Here is a 23,380-nt window from a genome sequence, read left to right as displayed (position 1 = left end):
TGAATGAACAAACAATCAGACAATTTATTATTCAACACACTGTTAACATGTTAAAATAAATGGACATATAGAGTCAGAAAAGTTGATTAATCAGTTTACCTATTGTTGTGTACTTATATAGCAAGTGTAGTTGAACCAACTTTAGACACAAAAACATAACTATTTTACTTGTAGATGCACTAACTAATTTGAAATGAGCAAGCTGACATAAAATGAACAAACTAAATTCAAATAAGCAAAATGAAATAAAATGAGCTAAATTTGAGCTGAGACAGTGATGTTCATCTCTAGAAAAAAAGTGGACCACTATGAGTTCATGTATGTGTATAGGTATCATGTTACTAAGACATGTTTATATTAGCAATAATGTATGAAAGGATAATAAAAATCAAACATAGAAATATGGAAGTGAATAGAGGAAACGATAAATCGGATGGTGAGGTAGTAAAAGTGATAATAAAAGTCAAGTCCGAAAATCTTAGCTCTCAAGTTTGGTAACAAAGTCATAGTTATAACTCTAGCAAAAGTGCATACTCCCTAAAGTGCTCTCAGTAGTAGGACGAAACCTTGGAACTGGTGCACCAGCAGGTCTAGGAAAAGAGCCACTTCCAAGAAGATCATCATGTTCATGGGGGCTCTGCCATGACCTCCTTGCCTGACTTCTACAACACCTTCCAAATATTATAAAAGAAGAGAATCGGTATTTAGTCTAACTCATCAAAATTACTTCAACAAACTCTTAAGAAACGCCCAAATAATCCTACTTCTGTAACAGTACCATTTTATCTAAAACAAACCTTTTTTTAATAATCAGAATGTATTAAATTCCTTCGACGATATAAAATCCACATAACTTGAATTTCTCAACTCCTCAAAAACATCAAAGTAAAATTTTACACCAACTCAAGACACACCAATGGCATTTCATTTGAAATGTTTAGGAATCATCATAGGCCATTCATGTCAAATTAAAATGAGCAAATTAAAATAAAATGAGCTAATTAAAATGAGTAAATTAAAATAAAATGAACACCATTCATCAAAGTTCATACATCATTTGCAAAAATGAAATACATTGATTGTAATCACCGTAGTTTACTTCTAAAGTTTCATAATACAAATGAAATACAAAATACAATTCTTCAATTGCTCAATTACAGTGAAAAAAAAAATCGAAAAAATCAATAAATTGATTGTGTTGACAGATAAAAACGCTACAAAATAAAAATCAATAAATTGTTACTTACATTCTTCGTTCATAGGTAAGAATTGGAGATTTTGCTTCGTCGTTGGGAGCTCGTGTTGAATCCATTTAGCATTTCACGATTTCTAAGGTTTAAAATGAAATTAAAAAAAAATTTAAGCTAACAATATATAAAGATTGAAGCCAAAAATCGAATAATAAGTAATTATTACAGACCTAACAAAATAGTTGAAGATTCAAGCTGAAAATTGATGATATTGAGGCATTACAATCGAAGAACTATGGGAGAGAAGAGAGAGAAAGGGAAAAGCTAGATCAATTTCTAGAGAGAGGGAAAGAGAAATAGCAGCAACAATTTTAGAGAGAGAAAGTGCTAGAATAATTTTATAAAGTTTCTTATATACAACTTATAAAGTTCTTTTATTTACAAAAAGTGCCATTACTTTGACTAGGTAGAGTTTGGAGCGTTAAATCTAATTTGATCTAGTGGTTGTAAGTTGTTCTCACTTATGATGGGTTCTCATATAAGGGAAGGGTTCTCACATGATCCCATTTCTATATATATAAAGGGGAGGGTTTTCCCCAAAATTTTAGAGAGCCACCTAGGATTTTGATTTTTAAAAAATTATTAGAGTGCCATGTAGGATTAGTATTTTAGAGTGTTACGTATAGGATTATGCCACGTAGGATTGTTATTTTAAAGCGTTACGTATAGGATTATGCCACGTAGGATAGTTATTTTAATGCGCCACATAAGGTTAAATTTAAAATATTAAATTTATTATAAAAATAAAATACTATCTTTTTAAATTGAAAATTTTATCTAAGAGAAAAGAAACAGTTTATTTTATTTCGTATACATAAAAAAATACTATTAAACTTAAAAAAAATGAAATTCATATTCAATTGATATTTAAAAAAAAAAATTGATTAGAAAAAAAAATAATGAAAATATGACAAGTGATTATAAAAAATTATTTTATAAAAATATACTAATATAAAAAAAATGAAATCACGTTCAATTATATAAAGGGGAGTTTTTCCCCAAGATTTTAGAGAGCCGCCTAGGATTTTGATCTTAAAAAATTATTAGAGCGCCATGTAGGATTAGTATTTTTAGAGTGTTACATATAGGATTATGCCACGTAGGATTGTTATTTTAAAGCGCCATGTAAGATTAAAATTAAAAATTTAAATTTATTATAAAAATAAAATACTATCTTTTTAAATTGGAAATTTTATCTAAGTTAAAAGAAACAATTTATTTTATTTCGTATACATAAAAAAAATACTATTAAACTTAAAAAAATGAAAATCACGTTCAATTGATATTTAAAAAAAATGGATTAGATAAAAAAAATAATGAAAATATGACAAGAGATTATAATAAAATATTTTATAAAAATATACTAATAAAAAAATAAAATCACGTTCAATTAAAAAAAATATCAGTTTTCTCTAAAAAAAACAGTTTTGGATTAGATAAAAAAAAATAAGAAAAAAATCATTGAAATTAAAAGTATATCCTTTCTCTTTTTCTAGCAAAAAAAAAAATGTTCATCATTTATCATTTATTCAATGAATTGATTTCATCTTATGATTTGTTATTATTATAAATAGTCATTAATTCCAATTAAATAAGAGATTTGTAATTTCTTTTAAAATTAAATAATTCAAATGCCATAAGTAAAATTTGCGAATGAGATTTTATAGTTGAAATTAATTAAATATAAAATATTATCTTTTGATATTAGAAATTTCATCTAAATATATAATGAGTTAGAGAAATTCACAATTTATTTTAAATAAATAAAATTAAAATATTAAATGATAATATGATAGAGTACAACGAATAAATAAAGTAACAAATTTTATCACAAACTTACAAAAAAACTATTAGTTGTAAAAAAATACAAACAAACCGTGCATCGCACGGGTTTCATCTAGTTAATTTATATAACCCAATTAAAAAAATTAAATTATATCTTTCAAAGTTTTTCAATAATTATTATCTTAATAATTTATTATTTATATATCAGGATATTTGTGTTAAAGAGCACTCCAAAATAAATCAATTATGATATAATTTAAAAATTATAGCCCACGGCTTTTTGAGCGGTAGTAATATATTATTTATTTTACAAGTATGATTGTTATGTGATTATTAATATGAGTAGAAAATTCAAATAACTTAGTATTTTTCTCATATATAGTGTATATTTTTATAACATATATTGCACTCAATCTAGGAGTACTCAATTGTTATAACCATAAAATTAAATTACTCATCCGATTAAGAACATTTTAAACAACAAATTTTTCAAACGTGGATAGATTTACACATTAGTGATAATGCCTTCTATAAAATAATTACTTCTTTATAATTATTTTCTAAGTAGCCAATTAATGTAAGGAATTATAAAACATAAAGATATATTGTAATACCCCTCATGATTGCTTTAAAGGGATTTAATATACTACTCATACTAACACGATGCACCTTCCTTTTAGGGAGCTCATATGCTAAGATACTTCTCAATTAAGCGTGCTAATGCGCCGGAAAGACTTGTGTTGGTCTGTGAGGATAATTATTGGCCCTTGATGCGCATTTCATGACAATAGGCCCCTCCCTAATTTTTTTGGGTTCGGGGTGTTACATATATATATTGCAGAGGAACCCGGGGCATCGCCCGGGGTACGTATTAGTATACTATATATATGCAACGAAATTCATACCTTTTCTCAATATTTTCGCCTAGAAAAAGATATTCCAATGACTTTGAATGAGAATAATTCATCTTCGAGCCAACAGAATTTTAATTCAAAAAAATCCCAAAAAAAAGGCCTATCAAGAAAAGAAACAAACAGCTGAAAAGAAGGTGGTTAAACCACTTAAGGAAAGCACCAATATTCCCATATATCCGATTGCCAAAAGCCCAGCTACTATTGTGCAAGGAAAGGAAAATATTGGAGCAGCTGTCAAAGGCACACAAGAGGCAAGTTTAGAAGAAAACCTTGAGCCATCACAAGCCACACGAAGCTAGCACTGAAAGTTTCCCCAATGTCACACATGTCTCAAACTCCCTCACCTATCAAGGTGACAATCCCACCAGAGAAAATTTTGTGTGTTGGCCACCTCATGGATCAACCATACATAGCAGAGATGTGCCCCCTACTCCATATAATGGAGATGCAAATGGAGTCAATGCTACCACCAACTTCGAACCCCTCCGGAGTTGGTGATCACGGCATGGATCCCCAATGAATTTCAGCGTTTACTGAAGATGCTCAGGCTAGCATATGTATCCTCTTTCCCCTCTATACCAGTTGATATGGAAGGTAGTATACCAAATTTAAATCTGGATTCTCTACCTATTACTTGTATGGTGTGGAATGTGCAAGGTGCTGGAACTAGGAACTTCATCACAGTTCTCAAAGATTTGGTTCAAATTCATCAACCTAATGTGCTTACGTTAGTGGAAACGCACATGGGAGGTGAGGAAGCAGTAATGATAGCTTCGATTCTTGGTTATGATGGGCACTCAAGGGTTGATGCCTTGGGTTTTAGTGGCGGAATACGGGTTTACTGGAAGTTGAATCTAGTAAATGTGAGCCCGATCTTGAAACACAATTAACACATCACAATGGAGATTTCTCGTGTAGGAGCCATGCCATGGTACTTTTTTGCAATTTATGCTAGCCCGGATCCAATGAAGAGGAAAGAACTATGGGAGGAGCTCAAGAATTTTGCCATGAGTCATGATAAACCCTGGCTCATAGCTGGTGATTTTAATGACACTAGATTCCCTTCGGAAAGAAATAAGTCATGTCATAAAACTAATAGAAGAGCAGTGATATTCAACAATTGGGTTGAGGACATGGACCTATTGGAAGTTGAATTCTCTGGTGCTTCACACACTTGGGCTAGAGGCAAATCACTTGAAACTCAGCAAAGTGCAAGGTTAGACAAAGCCTTGTGTAATGAGCAATGGGCTTTAAGGTTTAATCTGGCATCGATGAGACACCTTACAGCAGTTCACTCGGACCATTGTCCCATTTTTATCTCCCCAAATGGCTTCGCACCTTTGCAAGCCATCCACCGACCATTTCGATTTCAAGCTACATGGCTAACACATGAGAATTTAAAAAATTCATTGAAGAAAAATGGGACGGTGAAGGAGAATTAATGTCGTCTCTAGCTAAACTCTTGACCGATCTCCAGAATTGGAATCGAGATATCTTTGGAAATATATTCAAGCAAAAGAGATCCTATCTTGCACGTATTGCTGGAGTGCAAAAAAAACTTGCAATCAAACCGATCGAGGCCTTATCAAATTAGAGGCTAAATTGAGAAAAAAAATCTTGATGAAATTCTTGAAAAGGAAGAGCTGCTATGGTACCAAAAGTCACACATAGAGTGGCTAAAAAATGGTGATCAAAATACATCTTTTTTCCACCTTAGCACTATAGTGAGAAGATGGAAAAATAAGGTGGTTGCGCTAAAAAGAGAAGATGACCAGTGGTTGCACGATAAAGTTGAAATTCGTAATCAGGTCGTGTCATATTTATCAAAGCTTTTCGAGGAGGAGGGTGAACCTGATTTCTTTGACCTACCCCTAGATATATTCCCCGAGCTGCCAATGTAAGTTCGAGGTAGAGGCGGTTGTGAAGGAGATGGGTGCAATGAAAGCACCAAGACCAGAAGGTTATCAAGCCCTCTTCTACTAGAAAAATTGGGACCTCATAGCAAACACTGTATACAAAACTATCATGCCTATCCTTGAGGGAAAGGGACTGCCGAGTAATATGAATGAAACTTTTATTACCCTCATTCCTAAGGTCGACAATCCTGAGTTTACTTCTCAATATCGGCCCATTGGGTTGTGTAATGTGGCATACAAAATTGTCACGAAAGTTATTGTGAATCAATTGAAACCCGTGCTTCCCCAGCTTATATCAAACGCCCAAGCTAGCTTTGTTCCGGGGTGTCAAATCACAGACAACATTGTGATAGTTCAAGAGGTCATTCATACAATGAAAAGAAAGCAAGGTGAAAAGGGTTTTATGGCCATCAAAATTGACTTTGAGAAGGCATACGATAGACTTCGTTGGTCTTTCATTCAAGAAACGATGGTGCAAATGAATCTCCCTATTTTTATGATTGAAAGTATCATGGAATGCATCACTTCGGCTTCTCTACAATTGCTTTGGAATGGAGAACCTTCACCAAGTTTCAAGCCTTCAAGAGGAATTAGACAAGGAGATCCACTTTCTCCACATTTGTTTATTATGTGCATGGAGCGCTTTTATCAAACAATTGAAGAGTCAATAATCCAGAAGAAATGGAAGCCAATTAGAGCAAGTCAAGATGATCCTATGCTTTCCAACCTCATCTTTGCGGATGACATTATACTTTTTGCGGAGGCAAGTGTAGATCAAGCGGAAATTATTCATGATTATCTAAGGAGATTTTGTGATGCCTCAGAAAGTTTCACTTGTGAAATCAAGGGTGTATTTTTCGAAAAATATTGACATTGCTTCGCAGGAAAGCATTAGTGCTGAACTTAGAATGGAGGTTACGGAGGATCTTGGTATGTACCTAGGAATGCCCACATTGACAAGCCGGGTGACAAAAGAGACTTTTCAACATTTGTGTGAAAAGATTAATCGAAAATTATCGGGATGGAAGTCCAAACATCTCTCGTTGGCATGTAGAATTACATTAACCACAGCCACCCTTTCGACAATGGCAATGTATTCGATGCAAACGACCAAAATTCCAAGGGCTACTTGTGAAGCTATTGATAAGAAAACTCGTCAATTCATTTGGGGGGGAAGTGATTAACAAAGGAAGGTGCACTTAATCTCTTGGGAAATGCTACAAAAATCGAAAGATCAAGGAGGTATTGGCATCCATTCGGCGAAGCAAGCAAATGCAGCTTTTCTCACGAAGCTTGGATGGAGAGTGCTTTCAGAACCTAATGCTCTTTGGGCTAGGGTGTTGCAAGCAAAATATTGCAAGGGTTGTTGCGATGTTGATATGTTTGAGCCTAAGGTGGGTATGTCGAATGTATGGAGTGGTATAACCGAGAATGCTAAGTGGTTGGGCAAAGGCTTACGGACTGTAGTTGGTAATGGTGCTAAGACCTTGTTTTGGGACCACAAATGGTGTACGGATCAGCCCCTTAGCGACTTGGTTACGCAGCCCATCCTAGACGAGCTAGCTGGTGCGACAGTACAAGAAGTGTGGGAGGATAAAGTTGGATGGAGATGGAATGTTTTCAGCCCCTTTCTTGATTCGATTACACTGAAAAAAATTCAAAATCATGAAGTAAGACTCAATTCAAGTTTAAGGGACTTAGTGTATTGGAAGGAGGGAAGCAAAGGGAAATTCACAATTCGCTCTCTAACAAGCATAATGCGGCATGAAACTGACACCATAGATGATGAGTGTTGGGATGTAGTTTGGCACGCTCTAGTTCAGCAAAGAATACGAGCCTTTCTTTGGCTCGCTTGCCACGATCGAATTCTTGGAAACTTAAATCGATTCAAAAGAAAATTAACGGATGACCCCAAATGTTTTATTTGTGGTGCTCATGAAGAAAGTACTTTGCACATCCTCCGCGATTGTCCTGCAGCAAGAGTCGTATGGAGAAAAACTCTCACTTCCTCGATAGCTCAACAATTTTATCAAGGGAACATCAAAGAGTGGATCACCATTAACATGAAGGATCCAGACATGTATGATGAGGAAAGCTGGGTTACATATTTTGGTGTAACTGTTTGGTGGATATGGAGATGGAGAAACTGTTTTGTGTTTAATAGGAGGGATGAAATGCCCCTTGACTTTTGTGCTTTTCTCCAGGTTCAATATGAGAAAGCCAGAAGAGCGTTGAGAAGCGTGATTGAAGAAGATTAGGGAGGTAAAAAACAGAGGAGTGAAACCTTTGTCACTTGGAGGGCTCCAGATTATGGCTGGTACTCTCTGAATTGCGATGGGGCTGTGAAAGGTTGTCCAGGACCAGCTGGTGGTAGTGCAATTATTAGAGATTATAAAGGTACTCTCATCTCGACCTTTCGCTCAAATTTTGGGTATTGCACAACATATAGGGTTGAAGTTATGGCACTTACAAGAGGCTTGGAAATAGCTCAAAACCTCCAGATTACAAAGTTGGAAGTGCAGCTTGATAACCTTGCGTGTGTGCAAGCATTACATAAGCAAGAAGTCCCAAGGAAGAAAATATTCATGACATTCTCTATTGTCAGAAGCTCTTAAATGATTCGAGATGGCAAGTAAAGGTGGCTCATGTGTATCGCGAAGGGAATAAAGCGGCGGATTGGTTGGCCAACCGCGGAGTTGTTCAAAACTCTCAATTAGATTTCATTAATAATGTTCCGGTAGAACTTGATCGTATTTTAGAGGAGTATAATAGGGGTGTGGCTTTACCACGCTTTGTCCCTCCGTAGGTAGTTTTTTGTTTGTTAGTTTTTCTATTTTTGCTTTGTTTTTATTTCCCTTTGGACTTGTTCCTCTCTCGAATAAAAAAAATTAAAATAAAATAAAAAAAATCATAGCTTATCCATTGGACACTTATTTTCTTTCCGTTGATGCCTAATGATCTTACAAAAATACTTTTAAACATTAATCTCATAACTTCCAATTTTGAACTAATTACGTTCACATTGTTTCAGACAAAGTCTTTAAACATTGTGAAACTGAATAGAATTTATCTTTAAGAACAATACTCTATATATTCTTTTTTAATTGTTACATTTGAAACAAATTTCTCTAAAAGAAACAAGTTTTACACCAGACAGAGCAAAACTATACCATCAATAATATAATATTTGATATTTTGAAAGTTATATCAATACAAATCTAAAATGCTCACAATTGATCAAATGTGTAAAGTATAAACATTGCAAGAGAACGAAAAAAGAAAAATAAAAATCAAATAACTCAAGACAACGATCCCTGTAATATTCACCTCAACGGGGGGGGGGGGGGGGGGGGGAGGAAATAAAAGGTGAAGACTATTAATCTTCGAAGCATGGTTTCCTGATCATGGGAGTCTAGGAAGTATCAGAATACCATGATGGAAAACGTAGACCCATACTCCAATAACTTGTCCTTCGGTTGTGTACTCGATTGCAGAAAACTTGATATTCACAATTTTCTCATTTTGTATTTTTGGATTCACTTCAAGGTGGCACAACTTTCGCATAGCTCAATCTGAATCAATAAAATACCCACTAAAAATAATCTCTCAAAATTAATACTGCTGAATATTATATTTCTGTGCTAAGCATGTGTTTCAACAGCTTTCAATCAAAAACAATAGTACTATGGATGGAGTTCATAATACTGCTTGCTCAGCTTTCATCTTGAGCTGGAGCTTCACTCAATCTGACAGATCGAGGGAGCATAAACTCAGCAAACATTGGATAGTGGGAGGATGGGTAACACCCATCGATATTATCATTCACTACTTCACATAGTACTGGTATCAAGGATCTTCCTCTGTACAGAATCCAATCCACATGAAGATCCTGAGTCTGTCGATCCCAACAGAGACAAAGAGCCCTAAAAATCAACTTTAGAAATTCCAAAGCTCCCTGTTTATCACCTAGCACACCATTAAAGCTTGTCAGAGGTTTGTAAACCAGATTCCACCAGTTTCACTTCTAAAAAAATTTAAAAAATTGCAGACTTTGAGCTTCAAAGATACCTCTGAATCCATGATAGGTGCGGATTAAGGATCCATTTTTTCTTACCCGTGCATTTGGCCATGTGTCTCTCATATCACCTACTACACCGTGCTCTCTGTAGACAAAACAACGAAACTCATGTACTTTGTCCATTATTCTATCATGAATATGTATTCTCTCTCAATAATCTGGAGTCCCTATCTTGAGATCCAGAAACAGTATTAAAAACAGCAAGTTTGCTGGCTAGCCACTAGCCAATACATGTCACAAATAAACAAAATATGCCATGGTAAGTTGGTAACTGTGTTTTTTGACACATCTAACTATGCAATGTCATTTTCGCTTTTGCATACCACCTTCTCCATTGCACATTTACTTCAGTTGTGTTCACTGTTCAGTTAAGAGGGAAATCTTTTCCAAAGTGAAAATTCTTAACAGTATAATCATAATTTGGACTTTTACCAAAGGCACATAATTTATTAAGTACCCCTATACTTTAATCTCCATTGGTACCACGTTCAAACTGTTAATAAAACAATAGTTTGGTCAATTACTAGCCTAAATCCCTTCTCCTAGTCGTCACTTCCCCATCCTCTGTTTTCACAACCAACCAAATCGTCTGCAACTGACTTTATTCATTAATTACCCGTCAAAACGTTTATCAATGAATCCCACAACAAAATAAAATTTTTTGTTTCAATGAATTTATTTTTCCTGTCTAGCATTGTGGCCATATGACCCCATATGCATCTGATTATTCACGAAGTATTTGATTTGTTTGATATAAAGATAACTGTCTCTTCCGTGACTTTGATTTAAGGGCTGCTGCTGTCATGGTGGATTTTGGATTAAGAAACATCAAGAAAATAAAATGATATAATTGAGAAATTTCAAGGGAAAGTAGAGATATTAAGACAAGGGTTTTGTACATTTGCAGCTGAATCAAAATGGGTCGGTCTTAATTTCAACAGAAAATTTATGGAAAAATGCAGATCCTATTAAAAGAGAGAAAGATAGAAAGATCAGAGGGAGAAAATGAAACTGATTTCTTAGGGTGCAGAAATATAGTACTTAGAATTTCAGACTGATTGCTCCCCTCTTAACAGCAGCAAACACCAATGCCGACCACTAGCCAGTAAATAATGTAGCAGCCAAATCGAAACCTGGCAACCAGCCCAAACTTTCAAACATACAACTTAAAAGGGGGCTTATAGTAGTGCAGGAGCAGAAAGAAGCCAATGGTTTAAAAGCCTGTAATAGCAGGCACAAAAGAAGGTGGGTGTAATGCTAATTGCTAAAGAAATGGAATCTCTAACAAGTAGCAAAGATGAAAACCATTTTTGATGATATGTGCATCCACCATTGATGAGAAGCGGCAAATAGGTAAAAAAGCATTGCACTATAAAAAGAAAGAAAAAAAACCCCTATATAAAAATGTTTTGTAATGTTTGCTCAAGTAATTAAAGTCAAAAGTTGAAGGACACCAATACCATGTAAAGGGGTTATTATTTTGAGTACCAATTAAAAGAAGTCAAAAGAACAAGAATATCATCAAATTTCTCTTTCTATAGAAAGAAAGAAAAAATTCTAAGGGGTGAAAAAGTGAAATAATATTCTTGAGTAGAAAACATTTTTGCAAAAAGGGGTGCAAGGCAATATCCTTTCCATTCCAAATGTTTTACTTCTGTCATCCCTCCACCCCCTTCATTCTAGAAAGGAAACTAGTAGTTTAAACTTTAAAAGTTGATTTCCAAAGAAATAAAATTTTCATAGAATATAATTTACAGTTTAAAAAGGTTTCCCTCCATAATGAACACGGGCAATTCAAAGTGGGTTGGAAAGTTTGTGTGGTTAGCGGTTGCACTTATTAGATACAAGCAGTGATGTTAAAGTATTAAATAGATTAAGTCGCAATAAAAAGTGAATTTAGGCCATTTTTTCAAAAATATTTGCCAAAAAGATTCTGTAAAGCAAAGGATAATTCAACAAATGGCTAACATATGACACACAATCACAAATAATAATCATAAAAAAGCTTCCTCACAAGCCTCTCATCTACATGGCAGTGACTGACAAGGGCTCAAATGCTTGTTTATGAAAAATATGAAGAATATATATATATATATATATATATATATATATATATATATATATATAGGGGAGGGATCCGGTAAGAACCACACTTTATATAAGAACCTTAGTTATATAAGAACCAATCTCAACCGTAGGATTAAGTTGATTTGGACGGTTAAGATTAATATACAAAACCCTCCCTCAAACCCCTAATCCACCAGCCAAAATTTTCTCTCTCCTCAGTTTTCAAGCCTATTTACTTTCCCTCTCCTCAAATCCCAAAACCAAACACAAATTGCTGTCAATTAAAGTATTTTCATTGAAATTTCGCCAAAACAGCCTAAATTACTCAAATCAGGTACATTTTTTTTCGATTTTGTTCTAATTTCATGAATTTTGCATGATTTTTGCGTTTTTTTTCCAATTTTTACGATTTTTCTGATTTGATTTTCTTGAATTTCGCAGGAGTTCAAGTCGAATTTTGATGTTTCTGATTTGATTTTCAATAATTTTCGGCGATTTAGGTTCAAATTTCGGCGATTTTAGGGCTGGAATTTTCAGCGGATTTAAGGTTCGAATTTCATAGATTTTAATGTTCGAATTTCAGCGGTTTTAGGTAATTTGATGTTACTGTGTTAATTGAGATTAATTAAATTGGAATTTTGGGTTGTGTTGAGGATTGAGAATAATTTGGCTACTTCTATAGTTCTTTGTGTATGATTCTAGAAGAATTGGTATGGTCACACACTCACACTAATTATATTAACCATTGTTTGTTTGTAATAAGGCCAAATTATTGATTCTTCCAAATAGTGTTGATTACAAATTTTGTGAGCAATATCTGATTTAGCAATCTGCCATTATTGAGATGTTCTTGTTTGAGATTCTCACTTCTTCATTACAACAATTGTAATCTAGGTAAACTTAAATGAAACATGCTTTTAATTGGATATGATTATTTATACGAATGATTCTTATTGTTTGAATGTGTACATGCATAGTGGGAAATTGGAATTGTGAGGGTGTCAGCTAGTAATGAAAACTGAAGACTGCAAATCTTTCTAGAACATACAGTGTTGTTTCAAGTGTCTTTCATGTTTTTACTCATAGTGGGAAGTATGCCTTTCTTGCCTTGTTCACGGGGGAGTGTTCACATGAATTTTCTAAATTACATAGTTATGTTCTAAATTGCACTCTGTTTTTTTTCAATTTGAACTTCGATAGTCGCTTCTTATCATTGTTTTTGGCTTATTTTTTGTTTTCATTATTTTACTTGAAATGCAATTTTTTGCTAATATAAATAAATTGAAAAAAAGTAGATTATATATTAGAGCATAAGAAAAAATTTAGAACATAAGCATAAAATTTTAGAACATAGGGAAAAAAAAGATTAGAACATAAGTAGAAAAAAAATCAAAAAAAATCTTGAACATAGGGAAAAAAATTTAGATCTTAAAAAAGGTGTAGAACATAGGAATCATAATTTAGAACATAAAAGTAAATTTAGAACATAAGTTTAGAACATAGAGTGAATAAATTTAGAACATATGAAAATTTAAACATATATTTAGAGCTTAGACAGAAAATTTAGAACATAGATGGAAAATTTTAGAACATAGGAAAAAATTTAGAGCATAGATAAAAAAAATGTCGAATATGAAAAAAAAAGTTTGGAACATAGTCAAAAAGTTTAGAACATAGGGTGAAAAAAGTTTAGAACATAGGAAAAAAGTTTAGAACATAGGGTGAAAAAATTTAGAACATAGGAAAAAAGTTTAGAACATATGGTGAAAAAATTTAGAAGTGAGAAATTTTAAGATTATAGATAGAAAAAATTTAGAACATAGAGTGAAAATTTTCAGAAATATACGAAAAATTCAGAGCATAGACGGAAAAATTTAAAGTATTGGATGAAAAAGTTTAAATGATAGGAAGATAATTTTGAACATATAAAACACATAGGTAAATGAAGAAAAAAAAATGCTAAAACCTATTAGCTCAATTGGTAGAGCACTATGCAAATGCATAGAGGATGTAGGTTCGATTCCTACATAGGTTATCTCTATAAAAATCAATAAAAAATAAATAAAAACTTTTAAAAGTAAACCACAAATAGTATAACATGAAAATAAATCAAATTATTTTTTCAACTTATGTTCTAAATTACTTTTCTTATGTTTTAAATTTTTGTTTGCTTATGTTCTAAATTTTTGCTTATGTCCTAAATCTTTTTTCTACGTTCTAAATTTTTTCTGCTTATGTTCTAAACTTTTTTAGCTTATGTTCTAAAAATTTTCCTATGTTCTAAATTTTTGTTTATATGTTCAAAATATAAATTCTTCAAAATTACAGAAATGCCATTACTAAAGGATCATTTTAGATGGTTAGATCAAAACTAATAAAGGGCTGAGATTGGTTCTTATATAAGATTGGGTTCTTATATAGAGGAGGGTTCTTACATGAGCCTTCCTTATATATATATATATATATATATATTGGGGCTGCAAAAAGCTCTCTCCAAAATGATCACTACAAATTTTAAATAAATTGATATAAGATGCCAATAAATGAAGAACGGAGAGAAGTTCTGCTGATTCATTCAAAACAACAAAGGGATTTAATTGATATTCTACCTTGATCTCCCAAGAAGGAAACGTCCTGTAGTTGATTCCTTTTGTGTATTAAACCCTCCACAGTACACTACAGGCAAGCTTGGAGGTAATGAAGCGATATGCTGCCATGTGAGTAAAGCACCTCTTCGGCGTGCACGAGGACTGAACTCATCCATATTTGTGTTTACAATCTGGAAGGAAAAACCAGGAGGCTCAACCCCCCTAAGCTGAAATGTGTGGGTATCACGTCAAAGAAAAACATTGCTAAACAATGATTGAGAGGACTAGAAAATAAAATAAGCAATATCAAGGATATCGCCCAAGTTGCAATACAGGGAGCTACTGCTCCCCATGAAATACTTCCAGGGACAGATGGTGACTCTGATAACCAAAAGGTTCCACCTTCTACCAGCTCTACCTTCAAAGATGAATAAATATAAACAAAGTAACCAAGACAAAACATGAAAATAATAAATATATAAAACAGAGTCAACAAGCAAAGCTCCACCCAGAGCAAGGTCTAGCAAGGGAATACGTAAGCTCTCACCCTGCAAAAACAGAGGCTTTTCCCCAGAAGATATAATGAACATAAAAATAATAATAATGAAAAGATAACCAAACCAAGACATTGCATACCTTTTCCTTGTCAAAAAAGATAGCACAATGCTCATCTGAAGCATCTTCAACACCCTTTCTAGATATGCCAAAATGCCCATAACCTGGGAATTTCAAAAAAAAATACATATAAGGAAAACTTTCAACTTTAAGGTTAACAGAATAAATAATAATCAATCAAACAAAGCCTTAATCCCATAAGTGGGGTCGGCTACATAAACCAAATTTGATTATTCCGTGTAGTCATCGACATAAATCTTCCTCCTCCATCCCTTACGATCCAATGCTTCATCCTCATGCAAATCCATATACTTCATATTCTTCCTAACTCCTTTCAACCAAATCATTTTCGGTCTCCCTTTCCTCGTTTAACCCCTCCATGTTCCCACTCTTTGAACCGGTGCACCCTCGGGTCTCTGTCTTACATGCCCAAACTAACGCTAGCGATTTTCCCTTAGTTTGTTTGCAATGCCTGCAACACCTATTTTCTTGCGAATAACCTCATTTTTGATTCTATCTCTTATAGTGTTCATGCACAACCACCTTAACATGCGCATTTCCGTAACATCCATCTTTTTATTGTGCTCCTTCTTAGAAGCCCAACATTCTGTACCATAGAGCAACACTGGTCTTATGGCAGTCCTGTATGTAAGGGGATGCTTTGGTCACATAACACTCCCGATGCCGCTCTCCATTTAAGCCACCCCGACTGACGGACTATGTTGCTCATATAGACTACATATATACTCAAAGTCTACAAAGATCGTAAGAGAAAGGAACCATTGACCTTTACAGTTGTAAATCAAATATCTTACAAAGACTGGCGGACTATGTTGCTCATATAGACTACATATATACTGAAGAGGTAAGTGATCAGTAATCGTAAGTAGACAATAAAGCAATTCTATAATCTTGCTATCTGGTTCATTTGACAACTTCATTAATAATTTCAAGAAAACCTTTGGAGTTTTTATATGGCTTTCTCCAACAGCTTACGTTGAAATGTAAATGATTTTCTTGTACAACGTTGACTCAATGGACAAGCAAGTTCGGGTAACTGATATTACATAAAACCCCTTACCTCTCTGTTCTTTAATTTATCTGTTTACTTCTTGTAGAAACAAAAACCAAGCGAAATGAAAGACTAGATAGAAAATAGGTTTGTTATGAAATACTCCCTCCGTTTCAAAATAAACACATTCGCCAACGTTGAACTTTGACCAATCATATCTTTAGTCATCAATAAGTACAAATTATTATAATTTGATGTTCTGAAATTGTACATTGAGACAATTCTAACAAATATCCACATGATTTTATATAATCTTATGTGTAAAGCACCAATGGAGGTCAAAGTGGTGTATGTGAATAGTGAAAAGGTGTAGGTGTGTTGTATTTGATTTGTGCAAAACAATAGTCAACAATATAATATAGGATGAGCAAGCAATAAGGATGATAAACATGAAACGCAATGATTAACAAGAGGACTTCAAGGAGTCTTTTTAATGTCGATCAACTTATATGATCACCCGATTGTTACCTCGTAAAGAAACCATAATACCAGCCTAAACCATTCTTTAAGGAATAAGCTTTATAACCATCAGGAGCAAACCATGAAAACTGAACAGAAGCAGGATGAAAACCAGAAACCAAAATCAGGAAAATATTCCTGCTAGAGGTTTGAGTCAACATTTGGGCTGAAAACTACAGCTTCCTTTCTTCTCTAGATTTAGACATAGTTTAGACCTGGCAATCACCCGACTCGAATGACCAGGCCCGTGACCCAAAATCAACCCAAAAAAATCGATTCAAATTGACCCGAAACCCGAAATCTACCCGACCAGTGTCCAACCTGGAAATGGAGTTGACCCGATCCGAAGTTGGCCCGATACCCGAAATAACCCGACCTAAAGTTGACTCAAAGTGTTTGACCCGAACATACCCGATACCCAAAATGTCCCAAACTAAAATTACCTTATAATTGAACTAAAAATGTCTGGTGCCAAAAATGACTCAAATTTTTCATCTCCAACTGTAGCCAAGCTCATAAATCAAATTAATAGTTCTTATTATAATAACAAAATATAAAATTATCGTTTTGAGCTTAATCCACAAATAGAACAAATCAAACATGACCCGACCCAATTTTGACTCAACCTGTATATGACTTGAACATACTTGACCTGGAAATGGTTTGTCTCAAACTCGACCCGACCCAAGTCATATCCGAAACCCGAATTTGACCGACCCGACCCAAGATTGACTTGACCCCAATGACTCGTTTTCCAGGTCTAACCATCTAAGATAGACAATCATCCATAGCTAGACCGAATTCCTCTTCTTCATCTTTAGAATTATTATACAATTTCTTTAATGTTCATGGCACAACTCAACAATTCTCCACCTTTTAACTTCCATATAACCAAAAAAATTAAAAATATTTAAGTAATGTTCACCATATAACAAATTTTAACGCTCCACCTAAAACAAAAAACCATATGCCTTACTAGCTTTAGGCAATCAAAAAAGACATATTTTCTAACGTATGAACTAGTGCAATGCCGAACATAAAATTCCAAAACTTGAACCATCCACATGACCTTGATTGAGCGTATAATGCCAAAACTGTGAAACCACCGAGCATGCATTATCCAAATTGACCAAACTCTCTTCAAATACTTCTCCATCTTAATACCAAACTAAACATCAAGAATTATAAAAATTACATCACATTATCAAGTTACAATTGTACTAAACAAATCATAAAATTACCCAATCAGGATAAGAAATAGCATAACTACAAACACTCTAATGTGTAATTAAAATTGCTACAGCTACTTTATTACGAAATGAAAACATAAAACCTATCATAGACTCCCAAAATAAAAATTAACATGGTTTCTCACTTAACCGGTCATCATAAAGAGATCACATAAACCACAAGCCCCAGAGCGTGTAAACCCTAAAGTGCATCACCAATCACCATCATCAAAATCAGAGGATTTATCATCTAAATTATCACCAATTTTCTCTTTCTTCTTCAACTTCGAAGGCTCAGACTAAACATGCCCTTTTGCATAACAATAATTACAGGATTTACTTTTGTTAAAGTTCTTACCATAACGTACAACTAAAACATCATTTCTATGAGTACCATTAGATTCAACAATTAACTTATAATAATAAAATCTCTTTGAGTTAGGTACCTTAGGGTATCCCCAAAATCCTTCTAATCCAATCATCATCACCATATAACAAGGTTTCACGAAAATTCTTATAAGAGGGTTGTAAATAACATGACAGCTACTACAAATACATAGTAACAGAAAGAACTCATCTATATGAGACTCAAGCATTTAACTTTCTTCTAGACGAATATCCTGAAGTCTACATATGAGTAGCAGACGATTGGTGATAGTCTTAGTCATATAACGTGATCTAACTATAACCACAAACCTACTGTTGTAGTCTCCTTGGAACTTCTCATTAGAGAGACTAAGTTGAATCGCTGATTAGACTTTTTAATCCATTTCCTCCTACTAAACACATACCTAAAGGCTTACATCACCAAGAGCCTTGTGCAAACTGCCTTCACTTTAATTACCATGTACTAAATTTTACTGGCCTAACAAACTATCTATATCAAATTTTATTGCTGATATGGTAAATCAAATTTTTCTATAAGCATCTTACATAATAATACCATAAAAGCTGGCTCTAGAAACTAATTGTAGTGAAAAAGGCGGTGTAGTATTTGATTTGTGTGGAGCAAAAATCAACAATGAAATAGATTATGAGAAGCAATAAAGATAAACAAGAAACACAAGGATTTACGTGGTTCGTCCAATAGAACCTATTATGTGAGCAAAGGATTCAGAGCTTCTCTTAACCTTCATAAGTTGATTACTTCTTGAGTTTGAATTACATAGAGTTCCAAAGATCATTATTCGGGGTATAAAAGGGAGGCTGGTGCTTCAAAGAATGTTTCATCCATCTAAAATACTCCCTCCATTATTTTATGTTTATGTTCAAACTAGGAATATGCAATTTAAAAAATACTGAACATGTAAGGCAAAGTAGTATAAAGTTATACTTCCTCCGTTTCTTTATAGTTGCAGCACTTCCTTAAAATAGAATTGTCACAATAGTTGCAACACACTATAAAAGGAAAGTTTTTATGATGAAAAATGTACTATTGCATTTATTTAAAACTCATAGCCCACTTGATTATACTTCTAACAACCTCTTAACCCCATTTTAAGTGTATTATACATGGTATAAAAATGCGGCTGTTACGTCGTGAACCGGCCGGTTTGTAATGGATTTTGAACTTATCAATCCGATATTTCCCGTTTTAGCACGGCGTTTTTCAAAACGCTGAGATTTCAGCCGATACACTCGATACGAAATGAATCTCGTCCGCATCGACGTTGTTGACTCAAAATTTGGTTATTTTCCATAAGAATTACTCACTTTATAGACTAAAAGAAAGGGAAAAAAGAAAATAAATGGAGAAACTCCATTAAAACCGATGAGTTTCTTAAATTAGAACCAAGGGAGCAGTGAGAAAGTAAATAGTGACGTGGGACAGCTGTAAAGAGGTTGTCACATGTAATTTGAAGTAAATAGTAATGGGAATGGGTTTGGTTACTTTAGTAGGCTTTATTTATTTTATTGTATAGTAATAAGTTGGTGGGACAATACTGGGCCAATGGTCACTTGCTATGAGCCTATGACGGGTGGCCTTTTATGTTATTTGTTTTTAATAAATTGTCGTCAGTGGGTAAATAAAAAACAAAACAAGCTTTGGAGTAATACGGACATATGTTTTTTGGTTTAAAGGTCATAAAGTGTAATAATTCAATTTAAAACCCATATAAAAATTAATTAAAAATCCTAAATTACAATATTTAGATTAATAAATTTTAAATAAAATTCAACCGCAACCCGGTCCGCGATCAACGCATCAATACCGTTACCATGAAACCGCAACCGTTCCCGCGATCGCGACCAAAACCGCATTTTTATACTAAGGTATTATATCATGTGAAATCCACTTTTCTTAAATATCGTGATAAAGTGTGTGTTGCAACTATAAAGAAATGGAGTTAGTATTAAACGGTGGGATTAGGTAAGAAAAAGATGGATAATGTTAGATACAGTGTGTGTAAAGGTATACTTATTATAGGGTAAGAAGTAAGATGGTAATAAGGGTATGCCAAAGTAAGAATAAAGCAAAGCAAGGTAAAACAAAAAAGAATGAATTAAAAAGGGAAGGGAGTATAACAGAAAAGAACAGATGGAGTATCTGTTTATACAGATTTTTACTATTCTAACTGATTTTTATTTTGAACTAAAAATTTTCAAAAAAAAAAAAAAAGAGAACTTGAATCATCTAAAGTAGCTATAAATAGATTAAATAGTTACTGAAGAGAGAGAGGAACGTTTTTATTTATTTTAAAGAAAGGTGTGATCAAGCTATAAAGTTAATAAAGGTTAAACACTTAATCGTTGACTTCTTTCCGTACCGTCACCCCTTCCCTCCCTCCCTCTGCAACATGTCAAAGCATTGGCATCCAAGATATATATCAAGAACAAACATCACAAGTTGTATATCGAATAACTTTATATTAGATAATAAGCATAATCAAATAAGTGAATAACAATAATAACAATATCTCAAACCCAAAAGGATGGGGACGTCAGCTACATAAATAATGAAATTATCTGATGTATCAATCACAACAATTATTCTTTCATTCTCCATCTAGTGTAATAAACTTTGCAAACCCATTTTCTTCAACATATTTCTAATTCCTTTGGTACAATTCATCTTTGACAAGTGTTGATCTGTATAGAATGTTGAGCTTCTAAGAAGAAGCATATTAAAAAGATGGAGTTAACGGAAATACGTGTTAAGATGGATGTGCGGGAACACTCTAAGAGATAGAATCAGAAGAGAAGTCATTCGCAAGAAAGTGGGTGTCACAAGCATTCGAGACAAACTAAGAGAAAATCGCCTACATTGGTTCGGGCATGTAAAACGATGAGTGGGATCATGGAGAAATTAAACGAGGTAGAGGGAGACCGACAATGACTTGGTTGGAAGGAGTTAGGAAGGATATGAAACATATGGAATTGCATGAGAATGAGGTATTTGATCGTAAAGGATAAAGGAGGAACATTTTTGTGGATACTATACGGAATAATCACTTTTGGTTCTTGTAGCCGACGCACTTATGGGGTTAAGGTTTTGATTGATTGATTGGTACAAGTCATCTTTGACCTCTATCGGCTTCTTCTAAAACACTTCATAACTCCAACTCTCCACTTTCCTTGCCAACGCACCATTTAAACAATGTCACATTTGGCCAAACCACGGTGATTTCTTCTTCAACATTCCTCCATATATCTTCCAAATTATGTCTCTTAAGGTGCTACAACAGATAGACCCAAATACTCAATTCCCAATTACTAACTTAACCTTGCACGCTTGCCACAATGCCAGCTAAAATTAAAAAAAAAAAACTTCTTCAAAACGAATATTCTATGCCTACATATTTCTCCAAAGCCCGCATATCAAGAAAAAAATTTCAGACTCCTCTTATAAGGTAGCATAACAATCAACAAATCGTCTCCTAAAAGCAATTGATATACCTAGCGATACATTGTTCCGAAAATGTATTCTTAGGAAACACACCTTAGTAAAAGTAACCAAGAGCGCCGTAAGAAGCATGCCCATAAGACTTCTCCACATCAAAGTTATAAATCAGACGGCTTGGTTTGATTTTTCAACTAGACATGTGCATTAATTGACAGAAACCTGTCAATTAGCTCTAAACAATTTTTAAATTCGTGATCATTCACAAAAGGGTTTCTAGTATAGAAAGAAGAAACACGGAAAACAGCAAAATGCAATACCAGGTAATCCCTGCTGAAGATAATCCAACTGCAACTTCAAGCCTGAGTAAATTAAAGTGAAAAGGAATCAAAAAATTTATGTTGGGAAAGAAGAAGTGAAAAAAAATGGCGAAGAGAAAAGATATACCCTGTTGTGTACATAAGAAGGTGGGTGAATAACTGGTAATGACGCTGATGCACAAATCTTTCCTGTTTTCCCATGAATTCAAACTATCAATAGGCTGTTCGTCATGGAGGTTAAAGGTCATCACAGTGAGTGATAAACTCATCCTTCACAATCATCAGCCACTGAAGATGAAATTTCCAAATCGAGCTGAAGAACCCTAATAAATCCCCAATTAAGAGTTCTGCACTGATACTCACAAGTCACAACTTCAGACCCCGGCAATTCAAATGCAGAGCATTGATTGAACTATATGCTTGGATCCAAACAAGTCAATTATGCAAGAAAATGATTGAAATATACTTATGTTGTTGAAGATGGGAGGAAAGAGAAATAACTTTAGCTTTGGAGGTGGATTATCTTGTGTACACTCTAATCAGACGAGGCCAGAGGGTGAATTATTACAAGGGCACTTTGGTCAATTCATATTATATGTAACGATGTCATATTATATTATATTAAACATTTTTCCTCTCTACTTTATGTCAAATCGTTGCAAATAATATGTAACGATGGTAGTATATGTTTTTTTATACCATATATAGTACCTCCGTTAAATGTTACATTGGAGGGGGAACGGACTCCAATGCAAAATTTTTTAATAGTGCTTAACAAAAAGTAAGAGTATGCCGGTAATAAATAATTAATTACAAATTCTTATTAAAAAAAATAGAATCTAAAAACCCAGAACTACCAAGCCATCTAGACCCACCAACGGAACCCCTACCCTCATGTACACCGACCCACCAAAACTCAGACCCATGAACACCCACCCACCCACTAGAACCTAGACCCACGAAAACCCCCCACCCCCACGAACACCCACCCACCATACCCACCCTAACTCAAACCCATAACCACCAAACCCACCCTAACTCGAACCCAGAACCACCCCAAGTTGAACTTAAAACCACGAAACCCACCCCAAGTCGAACTTAAAACCACGAAACCCACCCCAACTCATACCCAGAGCCACCCAACACAGAATCACCCACGAAATCGCCCACCCCCAATGAAAACCCATTCAACCCACCGACAACAGCCTTAATTGTTCTTCGTCGTACCAGATTTGGAATGAGGTTG

The 23,380-nt window shown here is 34.2% G+C and overlaps 2 protein-coding genes across 3 annotated transcripts; one reads left to right on the top strand and one right to left on the bottom strand.

Annotated features, from left to right (window-relative positions):
* Positions 1-4,848: 4,848 nt before the first annotated feature.
* LOC145571429 (uncharacterized) lies at positions 4,849-5,391 on the top strand. Its single transcript, XM_081630463.1, has one exon. The coding sequence runs from the start codon at positions 4,849-4,851 to the stop codon at positions 5,389-5,391; it is 543 nt and encodes a 180-aa protein (XP_081486589.1).
* A 4,073-nt stretch (positions 5,392-9,464) lies between these two features.
* LOC145572709 (putative RNA exonuclease C9B6.11c) lies at positions 9,465-22,676 on the bottom strand. Of its 2 annotated transcripts, none has more exons than XM_081631684.1 (7): positions 22,262-22,676; positions 22,135-22,176; positions 15,235-15,317; positions 14,915-15,016; positions 14,620-14,834; positions 9,934-10,028; positions 9,465-9,831 (listed from the first exon to the last, which is right to left on the bottom strand). In XM_081631684.1, the coding sequence occupies exons 1-7, from the start codon at positions 22,401-22,403 to the stop codon at positions 9,578-9,580; spliced, it is 933 nt and encodes a 310-aa protein (XP_081487810.1). In that variant the 5' UTR covers positions 22,404-22,676; the 3' UTR covers positions 9,465-9,577. The 2 variants fall into 2 exon arrangements, with proteins under 2 accessions (XP_081487810.1, XP_081487811.1); XM_081631685.1 differs by having other exon boundaries at positions 9,465-9,820; positions 9,980-10,028.
* Positions 22,677-23,380: the final 704 nt, after the last annotated feature.

The sequence above is a fragment of the Chenopodium album genome, chromosome 12 (genome assembly GCF_948465745.1).
Source record: "Chenopodium album chromosome 12, dcCheAlbu1.1, whole genome shotgun sequence".
Lineage (NCBI taxonomy): Eukaryota > Viridiplantae > Streptophyta > Magnoliopsida > Caryophyllales > Amaranthaceae > Chenopodium > Chenopodium album.
This window is presented reverse-complemented; position numbering and strand designations above follow the sequence as displayed.